Source organism: Nannospalax galili, unplaced genomic scaffold (genome assembly GCF_000622305.1).
Source record: "Nannospalax galili isolate Female #2095 unplaced genomic scaffold, S.galili_v1.0 scaffold448, whole genome shotgun sequence".
Classification (NCBI taxonomy): Eukaryota; Metazoa; Chordata; class Mammalia; order Rodentia; family Spalacidae; genus Nannospalax; species Nannospalax galili.
Window position 1 is genome coordinate 248,870 of NW_008359324.1, and position 20,440 is coordinate 269,309.

Below are 20,440 nucleotides of genomic sequence, written 5' to 3' on the forward strand. Positions count from 1 at the left end.
TAACATCTTTGTTAAAAACTAGCTTTCTGTAGATGCATAGGTTTATTGCTATTTTTTCCACTGGTCTATTTATCTGTCTTTTTTTGTGCCAATACCATGTTGTTTTGATCACTATAGCTTTGTATAATGCTGTGACGTTTGTTAGAATAATTCCTCCTGCTTTGTTTTTGCTCAAAATGGCTTTGGTTATTCTTTCTTTATTAGTTCATTTTGTATTACTGTAACAAAGTATCTAACAAGAAACAACTTAATCCATTATACACGTGCATGTGCATAGCTGATGGCTAAACAATAATTAAACAAAACAAAACAAAACACGGTACCAGGCAGGAGAAAACCCTCTTCTAGTCGCTAGTCAGAGTAGTCCTAAGAGTCTCAAAATAACACAGGCTATCCACAGCCCAGACATACTCTGGACACAGGACTTGGAGTAATGGAGTTGAAACTTATATGAAGCCTCCTCCTCTCATAGTAACAGAGGATACTATACAAGCTGCCAAGGGGAGGGGGGCGGAATCAATGGTCCTAGCCAGCTGTAAAACCAAATAAATACAACAACGACTGGCCCAGCAAACTATCTCTATTGGTGCAATAGTGGCACTTTTATTTTTTGCAGGGGGTGGGGGGCATAATCAACAACTGTCTGATGGGACTTAAGGCCCTCTCAAGGGGAGAGAACTTATGTGTGGTACTGAATCATTGCCAAATATACATGGCTAGACAGGTCATCGATCCTAGAGAAAAACCCATTTTTGTCATATCCCAGACCAATGTAATTTCTTACTGTGCTCTAAATATATCTCCTTATATTTACAGACAAGTGTACCTCTCTCACCACTCATCAAAAAAGTTTCTTGTAACAGAATTCCACAACTGGTCAAAAGCAGAGAATAAATGTCTGTGAGATGCCCAGCACTAACTGACACATCTACAACACAATTTATACACCTAAGGCTCAGGGAACATAGTGAAACAGGGGGCAGAAAGAATATTAATGTATTTTTCAACTCTCACAAGCAAAGTTTCCCCATGCAACAGATGGCGACTGACACAGAAAGCCACAAGGGCAGAAAATAAGAGACTGTAGAATGCCTGTCCCTGGGTAGGACACCTGTATCAAACTTCTACCAGCCAGGGATCAGGGACCATTTTGGAAGAAGGGGTGAAAAGACTAAGAGCCAGGGGTAGTTGAAAACCACAAGGAAATCAAGAGTTTTCCAGGTAGCTGGGAAGGTGCTCATATGAACTTAGAGCAATGGTGACAGCATGCACAAGACCCAAGCAAGCTCAAACCAGACAAAAACCCAGCATAGAACTGGGGAAATGGGTAAGCAGTCTCAATGGCTGAGAAACTATTGGCAATGATTACTGGGAGAGGGAGAGTTGGTTTTCTTTAAGGGAGTGGCACTAGATAGGTTAACCAGGCTCCAGTGGAGGACTCACACTGAGGGACATTTGGGGACAGAAACTTGGCTTGATAGACCTTAACACATGACGAATGTGTGAAATCCGGTGGGGGGTGGCTATCAGGGGTCAGATAGGGGAGGGAGACTATGATCAAGATGTATGAAATTCACAAAAATTCAATAAAAAATAATAGAAAAGAAAGAACTTAAGGAGGAAGAGTTTATTTTACTTATAGTTTGAGGGAACAGTGCATCATAGCGGGGAGGGTATGGTGGATGGGATAGGAGGGAGCTGACCATATTTACTTACAATAGAAAGCAATTAGAAAGCAGAGAGTGACCAGGAAGAGTGTATTAGAAAAACTCAAGGCCCGCCCTCTGTGACCCACTTCCTCAAGTGAGATTCCTTTTCCTAAGAGTTCCACAACCCTTTCCAATAGTGCTACCAGTTGGGGACCATGTATTCAAACACATGACTGCATGGGGGTCACTTCATATTCAAGCCACAACATTGTATCCATCCCCCATTGGCCCATAGTCAACTCCTGGCACTAAATGCATTCATCCCAACTTCAAAAGTTCTCAATGCATTTATCAATCACAACACTGTTTGAAAGTTCAGTCTCTTCTAAGACCCAAAGAAATCTCTTATGTGGGAGCCCTAGCCCTTGTAAACAAAAAAAACAAACGTTTCATACTTCCAATACACTATGTTGCAGAGTAAATATTCTTATTCCAAAATGAAAAAATGGGGGGGGGGGGGGGGGTGGGGGGGGGGGGGGGGGGAGTGTGTATAGAAAGACCAAAAATCATCAAGGAAAACACCAAAACCTTCAGTTCCATAGCCAACACCTGAGGCTCAGAAAGGAATCATGTGGGCTCCAATGGCCTTGAGCCCTGCCTCTCCAGCTCTGTTACTTACAGGACACATTGACTGTTCTATTGGGCCAGCTACACCCTAGGCCTACAGATTTTCTTGGAGCACAATCATGGTCCTGCCATCTTCCAACATACTGAGATCTCCACTGCAACGGGCACTTTACCTTCCCAGCATTATGTAATATCCTCTCAAGGCCTGCTTGCAAGGAATCCAACCCGTCTACACTTTGATTGAACTTGTGGCTTTTTGGGATTTTAGTAAGCAAGCCTCCATGACCCCTTACTCCTGCATTTTCCATGCATAAAATACCAGAATCATATGGACAGTGCTGCTAATTTCTGCTGCCAACACGAAATGTAATCTGGCCCCTCCTATCATAGCTGTGGTAGCCTCTGTAGGCCTTTGTGGTTGAATCTGGGAAAACGCTTTGATTTCAAGCAGTAAACGTTTTCTGTGATATTCTCAATTTAGGCTCTCTCCTTTCAAATAAATTTGATTTTCATACATTGGAGTCTTTGATAGCAATTTTCTGGTCCTCACAGCACCTTTCCTATTTTCCCAGTGCAGAGGATATAGTTTCTCTTCAATGGTGCTAATTCTTTAATACTTAAAGCTGCTTCCTCAGCGCCTACCTCATCCTGATGAACTTTTCCTTGTTATACTGTACCTTTTTCTTTTTTTTTTTTTAAAAAATATCTTTTTGTCTCATTTGTTACTCTTTTTCACTATAGACCCAGATAAGAATGGCAGAGAAGAGAGGGCTTGTTGCCATTCACTGTGCACTGAGCAGTACTGTCCCTCATTGCTGTTTGTCTGGGCAGTGAGGCTGAGGCTGCAACCTCTTATAACTTCACAGTCTGTCCTTCTGCTGGGCCTGGCTGGCATTTCCTCACTGGAAGAAGTAGAGGGTAGAGTCCTCTCCCTGCCTCTGGGGCAAGGGAAGTTTCAGCATATCATGGCCAAGTGAGCAGCAGACAGGCTGCTCCTGTGTCTGCTGGAACACTGGGTGAACTGCCCTCAAGGTCTCAGGGCAAGAGGCAGAATGAAACCAGATTCTTTGTGAGAATACAAATGGCATCTGGCCCAGTTTGAAATAGACTCCTTGTTTCCTTTTGAAGCCTCACAGGTCAGTCCTCCACTGTCCAAACTTCTCCTGGCATTCTGGTCTTCCAAACTCCCACCAGAAGGACCCATTAAACTAGGCTTACAACATTCTAGGGTTTCTGCAGCCTACGGCTCCAGATATACTTCCGTATTCCTTCTGAAAACCAGTTCTAAAACCCTAACAATAATTGTCAGGTTCATCACGGCAATGACTCCACTTCTTAGTACCAACTTCTGCATTTGGTATTTTCTCACTGCTGTGACTAATTGCTTGATAAGAAGCAACTTATGGGAGGAAGGGTTTATTTCAGTTTACTGTTTGGGGGATATAGTCATCATGGCAGGGCAAGCATGACAAAAGTTGAGAGGCAGCTGATCACACTGTGCTCACAGTTAGGAAGCACAAACTGAAGAGGAGGAAGGGGCCAGGCTATAAAACTTTAAGGCCCACCTTTAGTTACTCACTTCCTCTATTGAGGCTCCACCTCCTAATGGTCTCATAACTCACAAACAGTGCCACTGGTTAGAGACCAAGTGTTTAAACACACGAACCCATGAGGAACAATTTACATTCAGATTCTATTTCTCTCGCCCTCTCTCTCCCCGCCCCATCCCATGTAAACTTTAGCTATTTCTCAAGTTCTGTAAGAATACCAATATTACTTTGACAGGGATTATGTGAATTTGTAAATCCCTTTGAGTAGTATGAAGATTTTTGCAGTACTAATTTCATGGACATGAGATATTGTACTCTTTTTGTGTCTTTAGTTTCTTCAAAGGTATATATTGTAGCGTTCATTTACTTTGGCTAAATTTATTCTTAGGTATTTACTTTCTACTTGCTATTATAAATGGGACTGCCTTCTATTTCAGATGATTGGGGATTGGCATACAGCAATGCTTCTCATTTCTGATTCTGTATCCAGCAACTTTGCTTAATTAATTTACTGATTCTAACAGGTTTCTTTTTTTGATATGTATGTAGACTTTAGGGTTTTCTATATATTAGATCATCTGCAAACAGTGAGCATGCCACCCCAGCCACAATTTACATTCCCTTTATTTCTTTCTCTTGCTTAACTGCTCTAAGTCTTCTAATATTATGCTGACAAAAATGATCAATTAGGCATCTTTATCTTGTCTCCAAACAGCAAATTTTCACCTTTTGCCCATGCAAAGTAATACGCGCTGCTGGCTTATTATAAATGACCTTTATCATGTCGAGGTATGTTACTTGTTTGCCTAGTTTTTAAAGGTGTTTTTCTAATAAGAAAGAGATGTTTAAATGCACCAAATGTATTTTCCGCAACAACTGAGATGAGAATATGGCTTTTGTCATTTATTACGTTATGCTGTATTGTAGCGATGAATTTACATTCATTGAACCATGCTTGCATCCCTAGGATGAATCCCACTTGATATCATGAGTAATTTACTTTTAATGGCCAAGGCAAAGCCTCAAAAAGTTTTGTTCCTCTCTGTGCAAATTTTTAGTAAGAGGTGAAGGCTTTACACAATCTGAAGAGAAACCAGGCACGTGAAGAGTCATTTTAATATTTTGTTAGATTTGGCTTGATAGCATTTTGTTTAGAATTTTTACATGCATGCCCAGCAAGAACACTGGCCTCTAGGTTTCTTTTCCTGTTGTATTGATAACCTGGTTTTGGTGTCAAAGTAATGTTGGCCTTGTAGAACATGTTTGGGAAAATTCCTTCCTCTTATTTTGTGGAGGAGAACTGATATTAGTTCTCCTTTTGATGTTTGGTGGAATTCAGCAGTAAATTGATCTGGATTGTTTGTTGCCTGAAGGGCTTTTATCACTATTCAGTCTTATCATTTCTTACTGTTCATGTCTTATTGATATGTTCAGATGTTTTACTTTTTCAATCTGATAAGGTGTATGTGTCTAGCAATCTACCCATTCCTTCTAGATTAACAAATTTACAGGAATATAATTATTCATAATAATCTCTGATGGTATTTTGTTTTTCTGTGATACCAGTAGTAATGTTTCCCTTTTCGTCTCTGATCTTGAGTCATCTATCTTTCTTAATCTAGACAAGGGTTGGAGCCTCCTCCTCCTCCTCCTCCTCCCCTCCCCCCCCATGCCTCTTCCTCTTCTCCTTGTCTTCCTCCTTTTTTTGGTGAGAGCTACAGTCCCAGTCTTCTGCCTCTTTTTTGAAGAATCAGTTCTTTGTTTCATTAAACATTTTTTAATTAAAAAATTTACTGAATTTTTGTGTATTTCATACAGAAAATCATCTTTATACCCCCTTCCCCTTTGGCATCCTCCCATTGCCCGCCCACTGGAGTTTATACCTTCTGTCATTTGTGATAAGGTCTGTCATGTAAAGTTAGTATCTCCATATGTCCCTCAGTGCAAGTTTATCCACTGGGATCTAGTCAGTCTATCTAGAGTCCCGTCCCCCCCCCACCCCGCCTTAAGAAGATCAGTTCATTCTCACCCAGCAGTAATCAGTTGCCAATAATTCCTTGACTAAGATTATGGCCTGCTGTTTATTTCCACAGTTCTGTGCTGGGTTCTTGTTTGCATGGGTCTTGTGTATGCTGACATCCTTGCTGTAGGTTCATATGAGAAGAGTCCCAGGACCCTGTAGGACTATTTCCATGGCCATGTACCTTCTACCTGGCTCTGACAATCTTGCCGCCCCCTCTTCCAAAATGATCCCTGAGCCCTGGGTGGGTGGATTTTAATATAAGAGTCCTGTCCAAGGACCCAAACTCTGCAGACACATTCTCTGCATTTTTGAGATTTGTGACCTTTTGTGTTCCTGGCCCTCTGTTGCATGAGGGAGCTTCATTGATGGGAACTGAAAGATGCGTTAGTGTTCTCTTCATCCCTTGTTCTTAGGTGTAGCAGTTGCATGCTAGATGTGCCACTTGGGCTTGGGCAATTCACAGACAATCTCTGTGTTTGACCAGTTGTGGAACTTTGTAACTATCTCTATCTCTTAAAAAAGAAGCTTCCTTGATGGGTAGTGACTGGGATACTTGCTTATAGATTTAATAATTCATATTACGTTTGTCTAGGGATGTGACAGACTTGGAGTTTCTCTAAGATCTATGACTCTCCAGCTTGTCTAGGTTTATAGTACCACACATGAGTTTCCTCCCACAGAGTGGGCCTTAAGTCCAATTAGGTAGCTGTTGATTACCTCCAAGATAAAGGTGCCGCTACTGGACCAATATTGTTTGCTATGCTGACCACTGATGTGGTTTTTAGGCCTTGAAGCTGGTCCTGGACCATCGATTGATGTTCTCCTTTAGCAGCTTGCATGGCACTCTCCAAAGCTATGAGAGCTAGCCTTCTGGGGCAGTGGCTTCCAGGTCAGTTCCAGCCCCTCTGCTCCAAATACTGTGGCCAAAGTATGTCCTGTCTTCAGCAATGGGGTCTTACCATCAAGTTCTGAGAGGAAATCAAGGACTGTGGCAATAGCCTGTGTAATTTTTTGAGTCTCTTGGACTACCCTGGCCATGAACTCAAAGGAAGATTTCTCCTGTCTGGCACTGTGTCTTGTTATGTAGCCTTCAGCTATACTCTGGGACTCAAGTAGAGATACTGCATGTGTAATTTTTCAGTAGGTTTTTTGACTAATATTTGGTGTCCTATGTGCTTCTTGTAGATGTATGGGAATGTCTTTCCTTAATTTTGGGAAATTCTATTCTATAGGCCTGTTTAAGATCTGGTCAATACCGTTAACCTGGAATTCTTCTCCTTCCTCTGTGCCTATGATGAATAGATTTGGTCTTTTCATGGTGTCCCACATTTCCTGAATAATCCATTCCTGTGTTTTAAAAAAATTTCATAATCTTTGCTTGAGTGGTCCAACTCTTCAACTTTATCCTCCAGTGCTGATATTCTGTTTGCCATTTCATCCATTCTATCAGTGAGGCTTTCTCCTGTTGTTTCAAATTGGTTTACTGAAGGTTTTGCACTTCCTTCTTAATTTCAGTCTGAGTTTTCGTCAATATTACTATCTCTTTTGTGAAGAATTCAGACAGAAGTGTATCCCTATCTTCTTTTAGTTCTTTGATTTGTTTATGTGTTTTTTAAATTTTTTGAATTCCTTGATCATGTTTATGATTGTTCTTTTAAATTCTGTGTCTTGGATTATTTCTAGGGGGTTCTCCTTGTAGAACTGTTTTATAGGTCTGGTGAAGTTTGGTGGGAACATACTGTTTTAGTTTTCCATATTATTGTGTTTCTGTTGTGATTTTGGCATGTAGATTTCTTTTGTTGTTTGTGATTCTGGTATAAACTCAAGCCTTCCTTTCTTGAGTTGAAGTCTGCTTCTGTTTGTATTATTGGTGTGCCTTGGTTGTTTTCTTAAAGGTAGTTGGTCTAGGTTTTGGGTCCTCTCAGATTTTATAATGGAGGAAACTGATGGCTTCAGATCAGGAGTTCCCACAGAGGTCCCAGTCAGGCTCTAGTCAGGTACACTCAGGCATCTTCTAATGTCTAGACTCCTATTAGTGGGCACTCACAGCACAATCTGGGAAGTCCGCTAAGGGGAGCCCAATTTAGGCACTCTCAGGCAGTCTGCCAAGGTCTAGGTCCCTACAGTAGGGCAGAGAGGGTCTAGGCCTGGTGATGTGGGAGGGGCCTCACGTGATCCTGATTAGGGGTTTGGGCACAGTATGATCTGGGGTAGCTTACTATCAGGTGGAGGCCAGATCCAGGCACTCTCAGGGGGTCTGCTAAAGTCTCAGGTCCTATTGTAGGTCAAAGAGGTCTAGCTCTGGAGAAGTGGGAGGGGCCTCACATAGTCCCAATTAGGGGGTTGGGCATGGTGATTTGGGGAAGTTCACCACCATGGAGAGGCCGAATCCACTCTCCCATTAATCTTTTGTATTTATTTTATTTTCCATTTCATTTATTTCTTCTCCAGTGTGCTAAGGTTCACTAGTTGTTTCTGCTACTTTTTGGGTTACTTTGTTTTGTTTCTCTAGTTCCTTAAGATACAGCAGGTTGAGATCTTTCTACATTTTTTTTTTTTTTTTTTTTGAGATAGGGTCTTTCTGTAGCCCCTGTGGCCTAGAAATTGATATGTAGACCAGGCTGGCCTTTATCTCACTGCCTCTGCCTCTGAGAACACCACCACCACGCCGGACTCTCCTTTTTTGATATGAGTACTGATAGCTATTTAAATCTCTGTGTTACTCTTGGATGAGCATATCCTCTGAATGAAAGGTCAGCAACATATGGATGATGTCTTCTCTAGCTGCCCTCTCCCCAGCTTATGGAAAACTGTTTGAACCCCAAGACTCTGTAGGAAGAGATGAAACAGTCACCCCTCCCACCCACTCAATCAGCCTTAACTACATGAGTGGGAGGGACTAAGGGGAGACACCTGGAAAGCAAGAGAGGAAGAGGGGGCTTTGCCACCTTAGGCCGGAAAGCCAGTGGCCACAGATCTGGAAGGCTCAGCCAAGACATAGGGAAAAAAAGCCCATGGGTGTCGATACCTTTTTAAGTAACTCCTCCTTGACAACATGTGCTCGGTTAGCAAGCCAAAATAAATATTTTATTCCTTAAACTGTAGTTTGGAAGAACAATGTGTCAGTTGGTATGATGATGGGAGGAGAAAGCTGAGAGCATGTGGACTTTCCAGAAGGAAATTCGACTTACAGTTACCTTACATATGATTTTTTTGTCCGCAACCAATGGTTGGGTCTTGTTTTATTAACCTATTCAGTGACTCAATCTTTTAATTGGAAAATGCAGAAATCTTGCATATGGCATGCAACAAAATATTTGCATTCTAAAATCTTTAATTTGTAAATATTTCAGCTTAATACTATATAATGTATGTTTTATTTAATTATTCAGGAAATAAGAATTACTAAATGCTGAATTTTGAGATACTAATACCAAATTACTAGACTTAAGAACTAGATGAAGTTGGCCAAATCTTTAACAATAACTGAATCACAGGAAAATTTCCAGAAGATTATATGTCCAATAAAGGAAACTCCCCTCCCCCCACTTGTTATGTTTCCAAATGGCTTCCTGGCTGTTTGTAGAGATTCCTGCTTAGTGTTCTAAGAGAACATTTTTAAAAACTAATAAAGTCTCCCCATTGTTTCAAGCCCAAGTTCATAATTTCAGAAGTACGCTTTTGTGAGATGTACTTTCCAGCCATAATCTATCATTAATCAAAATCACTGTATGATATTTTTTCTAATCACCAAGTAGTTTCTAACAAATATAAACATATATGAGCATTCTTAAGAGCATAAACATTGGTCTGGAAATCAGGGTAACATTTGTTTAAAGAAGCTTAGCTCTTTTTCTTTGAAGAATCATTACTTATATAGACTTTCTCAGTCCAGTGAATAACTCTAAAACCAAGAGCCATGGCCTTCAATTAAATACTAACATGGGAACAGAGGAAGAAGAGAACAAGGAGGCAGAGACACATAAGAGAGCAAATTCAGAATACGTCATGGAGAAGAGAACTAAGAGATGATGGGTATGTTCATTTGGTTCATTAAGCAGCTATTTGTGTGTGTGTGTGTGTGTGTGTAGAGGACAACTTTGTGGAGCTAGTTCTCTCTTTCCATCTTTATGTGGGAGTTGCATGGATTGATCACAGAAGCCAGGCTTGCGTTGCAAGAGTTTTAACTGCTGAGCCATCCTGCCAGGCCCATACTATTCCTACTTTCTTAAAACCATTTCTTGAGTCCTGCCAAATGATGCATTTGTTTCCACCACTCCACTGAAATTACTCATTGAAGATCACTTAGGATCTCCAACTTAGTAAGTCAAATGGCTAATCTAAGTTCTCATTTAACCCTATATTCCAAGTCTTTAACTTAAACGTCATCCATTTATTGAGATAGTTTTTCTACTTAACTTATAGGACAATGAATTATTCTGGAAGTTTTCCTTTTCATTTATTATTCCTCTCAAATTTTGGACACACTTTCTCCCCTTCTCCCCAGTTTCTATGTTAGAGTTCATAGAGCTTTTCTTTTTAAAAATACTTTACTTATTATTTTTATTTTATGTGTATGAATATATTGCCTGCACGTATGTGAATGCACCCGTGTCATGCAATGCTGTGGAGGCCAGAAGAGAGCTTCGGATTCCCTTGGAACTGGATGGAGTTAAGGACGGTTTGTAGCCGCCACGTGGGTGCTCGGAATCGAACCTGGGTCCTCTGCAAAGAGCAGTCAGTGCTCTTAACCACTGAGCCATCTCTCCAGCCCCCAAGCTTAACTTTCAAATGTCTTAGCAATACTCACTGCCCGGATGATCTCAACCACCCAATGAAGTGGAACTTTGAATACTATCAAGACTGTCGTGAGTGCCCCCCAGATACCCTCACCCACTCTTACCTAGTGTTTTTCATCTTAAATGGTACTCTTGTTCAGTAGAGTTGTTCAGGCCCAAACTTATACATTATCTTTATTTCTTTTCCTTTTATATAATTAATTCATAAACAACAATTGGTTGTGCTGAATCTGATCTCTACTAATCATTTCAACCTCCAACCACTTTACTCTTAAAAAGCATCTTTTCTCAACAGGACATTCTGGACTAGTCAGTTCTCTACTGAGGAGCCTGAGGGCATTTGTAAGCAAAAATAACATTACATCACTTTTGCCACCAAAATCTTTCCGCAGTTTCTCTAAATACTTACTCCTTATCATGGCCCAAGGTGACCATGCCAGGGCATAGCATGCTTTCCCAGTGCTCACGCCACTCTACACACAATGGAATTCTTGCTACTCCTTGAATCGGCCTAGGACTTGTATTACCTTTATGCTTACTCTCCTGCATGGAATTCCTTTTCCAAGGATTTCTCACAACTGATTTCATGTTCAAATGTCACCTAAGAAAAGCTTTCCTTAACTAGGAGGAATAACCTCCTGTAGCTATACCAGATCTTACCTATTTTACTTTTTAAATTAGATTTCATATATTCACATAAAATTATATTGCACTTTTTTTACTTATTTTTTGTAAGTTTCATTATGAAGACCAGGCTGGTCTTGAACTCGCAGAGATCTGCCTGCCTCTGCCTCCTGAGTGCTAGGATTAAAGGCATGTGCCACCATGTGCAGCTGGAGCATCTAATTTTACAAAACACTTAAAGGCATAGGCCATATAGGTCCTGGGGGAGTTTCAACACCTGACTGATATTTAGAAACGTCTTCCAAATGAAAAGCAAGTCAAGAATCCTCAGAGCTAAAATACACTATAAATCAACTCAGCTTAACACACACACACACACACACACACACACACACACACATACACACAAATATTCCAACAAAAAAGATAGAGAATATACATTTTTTTCTCAGTGGCATATAGAAACATACCATAGGACATTAAACAAGTATCAACATACAAAAATAAAGAAATAATTTCTTACATCCTATCAGACCACAATAGAATGAAAATAAAATTAACAAGAAAAACTATATAAACCACAAAACACTTAAAGATTAAACAATTTTTTGAATGAACAATGGGTGATCCAAGAAATCAGAGAAGAAATTAAATTAAATTCAAGACATAAATGATCACAAGAACACCAATTATAAGAGCCTTGTGGCCACAGCTGAGGCAGTCCTAAGATGGAAGTTTTGCGACAGAGTGTTTAGCTCTCCCTTCCCGAATTAATACTTAATATGGCAGCTTGGGGGTGGGCATTCTAAAAGGGATTCAGTCATCAGAGTAGAGCTCTTGATAACATTAATGCCCTTATAAGAGACCTCAGTGGGTTCTTCCATGAGAGGACAGAGAGGATGGATGAACGAGGGAGTGGGCTTTCCCCAAAAGGTGAGTCTGCTGGTGCCTCCATTTCAGTCTTCCCAGCTTCTACGTTGTGAAAATATTTGTCAGAAAGGCCATCTACTACTATTGTCACAGAAACCTGAACATACTAAGGTGGAATAAATAAAACATAAGATAATTTCTAACCCTAATTAAAAATAGTGCGATATACAAAACCAGATTCAGTAAGAAGATGGCTAAATACAATGATTTGATTTCTAAAACAAAATATACATCACAAATTTTTACCTTAAATCATGTCATTACGTGTGTGTGTGTGTGTGTGTGTGTGTGTGTGTGTATCTCTATGATTCTGCTATATTTTCTACAATGTTACATAAAGAAAAAGCCTGGAATGCTAACTAAGCTAAAAAGGTTAATTGGTCCCTATGTCAAAAGGTATTTTTGTGATTTTTTTTTTTCAAAATCTCATGTTTCCAAAATAAAAGAATACTGTAGAATAGTGCTGGGGGTTTAAAAAGATTTTAGACTTGTTTTTGGTGTTTAAAATGCTGAGGATTGGGTCTGGACCTGCTGAGTTTCACCTCCAGCCTCTGGAAAGGATTTAAAAGTATTTATTCTTTAGTTATGTTACACAAAAATGACACTGCAACACATTCAGTAGATTAAGTACCTGGAACAATTACTTATTTACCTCTGTGGCTCCTTTTCTTAGGATGACAGTTAGGATGGTAAGTTTTTAAATTGAAATAGCAATTTAACATTATTTGTTAAATTGGAGAAAGTTCTAATCATCATTATTAAAGAAGAAAGAAGGCTAGCACTGATTTTAGAACTGCTTCACCTGCTGAATCAAAGAGGCCTTAATAATTTTGCTGCACTTAAACTTTATTGGAGTAAAATCAGAAACACACTGAGCAAAAATCAAGTTCTAGGAGTTGAGAATTAGATCTTAAGTTTTATTCTGTTAAAATTTCTATTAGCTTTCACTTATAAAATCTACACATGATGTACTTATACAAAGTAAATGAAAGATGGTTAAAATTTGAAGAGACTTTCATCATAGCAAGATAATACTCTTCAATGATACTGTCATAAAACAATTTTGCTTTCTTAATATGACTGTAATATGTACTAACAATTCTGAACAGTTATGAAAACCTTGTTTTGTTAAGCAGAGGATTATTACCAATAAAATATTTCCATAAAGAATTCCTATTGTTGTTACTTAAATCCAATAGAGGAAGTCCTGTTGGGCTGGAAACACTGACTTTCAGAGAGGACAAAATCAGTAACTCTAGTCCCAGCTCTTGGGAGGCAGAGGCAGGTGGATCTCTGTGAGTTCAAGGCCAGCTTGGTCTACACAGTGAGTTCCAGGACTGCTGGGGCTAGAGGGAGACCCTGCTTCCAAAAGACAAAAACAAAAACAAAACCAAAAACCAAAAACCAAAAACCAAAACAAAAAACAAACTCATTTGCTTTGAATGCTATGATCTAGATTGACACTTTCTGGATAGGTAAAGCAGTATCAAGCAGCAAAGGCACAGAGACAAGCACAAACAATCCTCCTTCGAGTCCTTAAGGGTTTGTGGGTTCTAACATAAATGTCTCTAAAAGACAGGCATCTGCCTGCCATGACTTTGGTATTTCTCAACTGTCTTTAGGGTTAGTGATGGATAAGAATATTTTGTGCTGGGCGTGGTGGTGCACACCTTTAATCCCAGCACTTGGGAGGCAGAGGCAGGTGGACCTCTGTGAGTTTGAGGCCTGGCCTACATAGCAAATTCCAGGGTCAGCTGGAGCTACAGGGAGACCCTGTCTCAAAAAGACCAAAAAAAAAAAAAAAAAAAGAATATTTTGTGAATCTGAATAAACAATGATAAAATATTTTTTATGGATAGTTTAGGTTGAGAAGGTTTGAACAAATAATTTTTATGTACTCCGCCTTGTAAATTTACATAAAATGAAAAAAATAATATGCAAAACAAGAAAAATTTATAAAACAAAGGGAAAGGAGATAGGGCATTAAAAGTTGGCCTTAAACACCCAAAAGGAAAGTATAACCAAAGATTAAAGAGGACAATATAATTTCATAAGAGTCCATATGTATAGCTAAAGCCTACACAACAAGCAACAATGCAAGACAGGCGATACCTTCTTTCAAGTTGATGGCCAGGGTGGCCAAAGGGATTCCCAGACAGTAACCCAGCATACAACTGGGAAAATGAACAGCAGACCCCAATCTCATCCAATGGAATATTGACAACTGATTACTGCTAGATGAGGAAAGCTGATCCTCGTAAGACCTCTAGATAGGCCGACTAGATTCACCAGAAGGGCAAGTAGTGGGGAATGGCTGGGGGTGACGACAACACAGCAGACAGTAGCAGGGATATCAGCATATAAGGGCTCTAGTTGGGGGAGGGAGGTAGGGAGGGTGCTATCTGGGAAGTGGGTGTAAAAATAAATAAAAAAAAAAGAGTTCCTTAGCAATCTCATTTTAATTCTACCTTTGTCCTTGCCCTATGAGAACTTAGGTGGAACTTCGATTTTAAAGTTATTTTCCATACTTTGTCATCTTGGGTAAGGCTAGGTTTAAAAAAAAACGTTAAGAAAGAAGAATGTAATTATGGAAGAAATGTTATGTTTATTTATAATTTAGTAAGGGGAACTCATTTCTTAGTTTTTTAGAATACTGGTAATTGATAATTCATGTTCTGTGAGTTCATTTAGGAAGCCAAAAGGAATTAGAAAACAAAAATGCGCAAAAATTGAAAACAGGAAAAATTCCGGGTAGTATCACAAACATATTTTATGCTCATCAGAACATAAGTGGTTAAAAACTTATAATTATCTAAATGGTAAATGACCTATCTGAGATTCACACCTTTTACCAAGAAACAGACCACGTTTTGTTGCAGAAGGCTTGTAAGTCTAGAATGCTGGGAGAAGCTAAGAAAAAATGGAGAGTAAGAATCATCTCAAAGGAAAGGGAACAGAAAAAGTAGAAATTTTTAAAAAAGGTATTTGCCATCTGTGCTTTTCTAAAAGATGCCAGGCAGCCCCCAGGCTGATGGTTAGGGATGCTCCTCTCACAAGCCCTGGAAGGTGTCCCACCAGGATTCCCCACTTGGAGGATAAAGAGCAGCAGATGGGATCCTGTGACTGTCATGAGGTTACGTGGCAATGGAAGGCCATGAGGCGGTGCAGCCCACTGTGACTCAGTTAACATTTCCTTTCTTTTCTTTCATTCCCCTTAATGAACTCTTTATTACAGGCTAGGTCCCCATCCCAAAGCACTACTTGTAATGGTCTTATTCTTGTACTTTAGTTTTATATTTCTCTCTTTAAAAAATATTATTTATTTTTCTAACCTTAGAAGTTTGAGAAAGGTATTTTTGTAATTTGTTAACAAAGGATTTGCAGCTGTCCTACAAAAATGTCAAAATCTAAGCACTAAGATTCTGTTATTGAAAGTGTTATATTCATGGGCATAGTAGTAAATCTGTGTGGCTTTAAAGAAGACAGTACTGCCAAACCTGGAAATTTATTGATATATTAAAGTTGCATTGCTCTGAAACTTTTCTAAGTTTGGAATTGCTGTACTTTAAATCTGTGCTTTTTGTCAGTATACAAATCTTTGATAGAAAATAAGAATTTCACAAATTTTCCAAATAAGATATCTGACATATATACATAATCTCCTGTTTAATATATAAATGCATAATCTCACTGGATATTTGTTGCAGAAATATAAAGGTTGTTTTTATGTTTTTGTGTAGTTATAAAAACTTTAGCATCCAGGTAATTCTTATATTAAGAAGTCCCCTGAAAATTCTAGAGACATAAATACATTTGGGGCATATTTTGTTTTCTTTCAGTTATGAATAACATAGCAAGCACACTGAAAAAAAATAAAGCTCATTGAAATAGGTTTTACCTAGCTTCGAAGGCTTTCCATTTTCATTATGTTTTAGTAGACTGCCTCCTAAACATGCAGTGAGCACATCAAATTATCCTCTGCTTGCCATGACGATGGACACTGCCTGCTCTGGAGTTAGGCTCTCACTGCCAGCATCATTAAGAGAGTCTTCAAATTACTTTTGAAACATACTTTTCCCTCAGGATTTTCACTTATGCCTAATTAGACTACTAACTACATGCCATGTAATCCCCATTGCCAAAACTGCTAAATGCTTCAATAAGTAGGAGGAGGGCATCAATGGAGCAAGACAGATGTAATGTCACTGGTTAACAATAGAGGTGTGAAGCAGCTGCCTTAATTACGAAGCTTATTAATTCAGGGTGTTAAAAAAGACTTGGCAAGAGTTCTTACAAAATACCCAACCTTTTCAAAATAGCATCAGATGGTTTAAGATTTCAAATATATGTTTTCAATAAGGAATACTGAAGTGATTATTTTGTCAGTAGTTAATATTTGTATTTAATATTTATAAACTAGATTATAAGACCATACATAGTGCTAAAATTAATTCATTATTTTTTAAAGTATATGATCTGTAAGTTAATGCTTAAAATTTTTTTACAGATAGAACTGAATCACAGGATAAAAATAAAATATGTCTAAGAAAAGTAAGGTATACGAGACAGAGTTCTAAAGAACTACTTTATTCCAGGAAACAACTTAATATTACTATAATTTGTTTTAATTATTTACATATTAATACATGAAAAGTTATTTGATGCTTATAAATAGTGTATAAATTGCCAAGCATATAGTAGATGCTCAATTAAAAATTAATACTTTAATGGATGTATTGGAAAGACAAAATTGAAACAAGTGGGTTCCTACTGTATAATAAAATTAGTGAGAGGAAGTAGTCTTTATTAGACTCTTCAGCCTTATACCTACAATGGATTTCTTTACTCTCATTTAAAGACAATGATATAAAAAAGTATAAACCAGAAAGTGTCTAACTTCTAGGAAAGAAAAGCAAGAAAAAAAATGAAATCTCCAAAGAATGCTTAGAAGAGAGAAAACATTAGTGGAAGTCTATTTCTATTTTTAGTGTTAGCCAGAATAAAAATTTCATATAATGGTGTAATAATCAGAAATTACCACCCAGAAGTACAATAGGCTGTGAAAAAAAAAATGTGCACAATAGTCTTAAGGATAAAAATATCCCTAAAGAACCTACAAGGGCAAACATTAAAAAAAGACATGCAAATGCCAGGTAGGTTTAGTCCTGATACATGCTGTGCTGGTTAGTTTTTGTCAGCCTGACATAACTAGAGTTGGCTGAGAAAAGGGAACTTCCACCGATGAATTTCCCAGCTCAGACTGGCTTGTGGCTATGTCTGTGAAGCATTTTCTTAATTGCTAGTCGATGTGGGAGGGACATAGGCAGTGCCATCCCTAGGCAGGTAGACCTGAACTGTACAAAAAAGATAGCTGAGCAACCCAGAAGGCAGTGTTCCTTCATGGTCTCTGTTTAGTTCCTGCCTTGAGTTCCTGTCCTGGCTTTCCTTGCTAAAGGATTGTAACCTGTAAGATGTAATAAACCTTTTTCTGCCTAAGTTGATTTTTGTCAGTATTTTCTCACAGCAATGAGGAGCAAACCGTAACACCCATCTTCTTGAATTTCCTGGTTTGTAAAGAAATGGTCTCACATCATATGTGACAGCCATAATTCCATTTTCTTTTAGTTCATACCAGTGGATTCATTTGGACTCTTTTTGAATATATATATTTTGGATCTACAATCTATTTATCAATAGAAATGATTATCCCTGAGTTTATTACTTGTAGGATCAGATGGAACTGCCTAATAATTATGATAAACTTACTGTATTCAAGATTCAAAGAGGGCTTCAATTCATACACCTTGTAACTTTAATTTTACTTAAAGTGGTTGAAAGTCTTTGCCTTTCTAGACACTCATGTGTCTTCCAAAAAATCTCCCCTGTGGAAAAGATTAACATGAAGGATAGAATACCTAATATGGAAAAATGTTCACTACATGTGTGCCTGGTGCCTGTGGAGTCCAGAAGAGGACACTGGATCGCCCTGGAGCTGGAGTTACAAACTATTGTTAGGTGCCATGTGGGTTGTGGTAACTGAACCTGGGTCTTTTGCAAGACCAGCAAGTGTTTTTAACTACTGAGCCATCTCTTCAGCCCCATATAAAACATTTCTTATATACTTATTTCTTTAGGCAATCTCCCTCTGCTAAGCTCCTGTAGCCCCAGCTAGCTGGGAACTCACTATGTAGACCAGGCTGGCCTGGATTTCAGAAATCCACCTGCCTCTGTCTCCTGAGTGCTGGGGTTAAAGGTGTGCACCACCACGCCCAGCTACTTAATTGAATTCTTAGTGTGTGTGACGATTCAGTCATTTGTAAATTCAGAGACTTGCTGTTGCCTCTATCTTTTGGTGAAGGGCGACACTAACAAACAACCATTCTGAAAACTATGGAGCTCATTCTAAGCATAATGCTGATGGAGGAAAAGCACATTAGGGATAGGAATCAGATGATAAGGTATGAACGGAACTAATGTATGGAATTTTTATCAATCATGACAATCTTCTGCTATGCAACACTGAAAAGTGGAAGCTTGCACTCACAAAAATATTGAAAGGATATGATAAGATGACCTGGTTAAACGATTTCTTTTACTTTTGAAAGAAAGAGTCCTTTTCTGTTAAATACCATAAAGGTAATACAATAATTATATCCTTACTTAACAAGATATTCTATTTCTTATTTCAGAAAAGTTCAATGTAACAAGAAAAATGACTGCATAAAGTGTATGAATTTATTTTCAGAAAACAGCCATATGGATAAATATGATTGCAAATAAATATTTTTTCTAATGGAAGGAAAGGTATGTAAGAAGGGAGTGCTCAGCAGTTAAGGAACCATCGCTGGCCTTGGTAATTATCTATCGATCTGTCACCTATCATCTACCTACCATCTATCTATCTATCTATCTATCTATCTATCTATCTATCTATCTATCTATTATTTATCTATCATCTCTCTCTCTCTCTCACCTATCTACACACACATATACATGCACAAATGTATGCATGTATATGTAGAATAATAATCAAGTGGAGAAAAAACTGAGAGGGAGTGACATGACATGGGAGGAGTTGGTGGGGGCCTGGGAGAGATGGAAATAACGCAAAGACAATACTCATGTTTGAAATTCTCAAAAATAAAAATTAAAAGTAAATAAATAAATAAATAAAAATTCAGTAACATGAAACTCACACTCAGAATTGAAAGCAGTTCTTCAGTGCTGCATTCAGGTTTCAAACGGTCCTTGAACATTTTGACTGTTTTATGCTTCAAATAGTAATAGGAGGCAATTCGGCCATATGTCAGTGGCTCAATACTCTGATTATCCTGTTTCAAAATAAGGATAAAATGACATACATGAGAAGTACAATGGAAGTTTGCACTTTACAGAAATTAATAATTTAACTACTCTAACAGTTTTATTAAATTTTTGATATCTCAAGACCTGAAGGCCCTGGAAAATTAGAAGCCATACCTCTCCAATTTCAATACAGTAGGAAAGTTCCAATTCGACTAGGGACTTTTCAATCAGATGGGAAAGAAACTTGTTCACAGAATCATGGCTCACATCACCCAAACTGTAGTAACTAGAAAACAAGCAAGGTTTTGTTTCAAGATTACTGTATGCTAAAACTGCCACAGCAGTTTTACAATTCTTTTCAGCATTTCAAAAGCGTAAATTTACATATTTAGCAAACCAAAAACAACACCTGAGCAACTACGATTACAATTTCTATTTTACTGGTCAAAAATTGAGTGCTAATGTTTGTAGACAATAATGAGGTACTATATTAATAACATGAAAAATAATCAAATAAAATTCTGCATCAAATTAAAAAACTTTCTTGTTTGGTATTAATTTAGTTTATCCATCTATCCCAAAGCAAACTTATGTACCGAATTCAGAAAGTATGAAATGTAAACTTTGGCTGAAATTATATTATACACACATATAGAATTTTAAGTTTCAATACACAGAAAACACAAAGGTTCAACCCTGTATATTTTAAATATATAAGTTGCAAGAAAATGCAACTTACCTGACTATTCTTCACTGTAACACTGAGATGTCCTTTGCAAATCCCCAGGCCACTAGGAATTTGTGCCTGGGAAGAAATCTATGGGGTGAAGGGTACACCTACAATCGCAGTAGTTTCCTAATCCCTACACTGAACTCTACTGGAGTCAGTATGGACAACATTTATATCCTACTTCTTCTCCCATTCAAATAAAG

At 38.3% G+C, this 20,440-nt stretch overlaps 1 protein-coding gene across 7 annotated transcripts in view; it reads right to left on the minus strand.

The window, feature by feature from the left end:
• Ascc3 (activating signal cointegrator 1 complex subunit 3) overlaps window positions 1-20,440 on the minus strand; it is a 379,245-nt gene that overhangs the window by 74,991 nt on the left and 283,814 nt on the right. For all 7 annotated transcript variants that reach the window (XM_029558579.1, XM_029558580.1, XM_008822937.3 and 4 more), the window contains 2 exons: window positions 19,682-19,793; window positions 19,399-19,533 (listed from right to left, as the gene is read on the minus strand). In XM_029558579.1, the coding sequence (XP_029414439.1) occupies window positions 19,399-19,533; window positions 19,682-19,793 (247 nt within the window). The remainder of the gene's footprint in view (window positions 1-19,398; window positions 19,534-19,681; window positions 19,794-20,440) is intronic.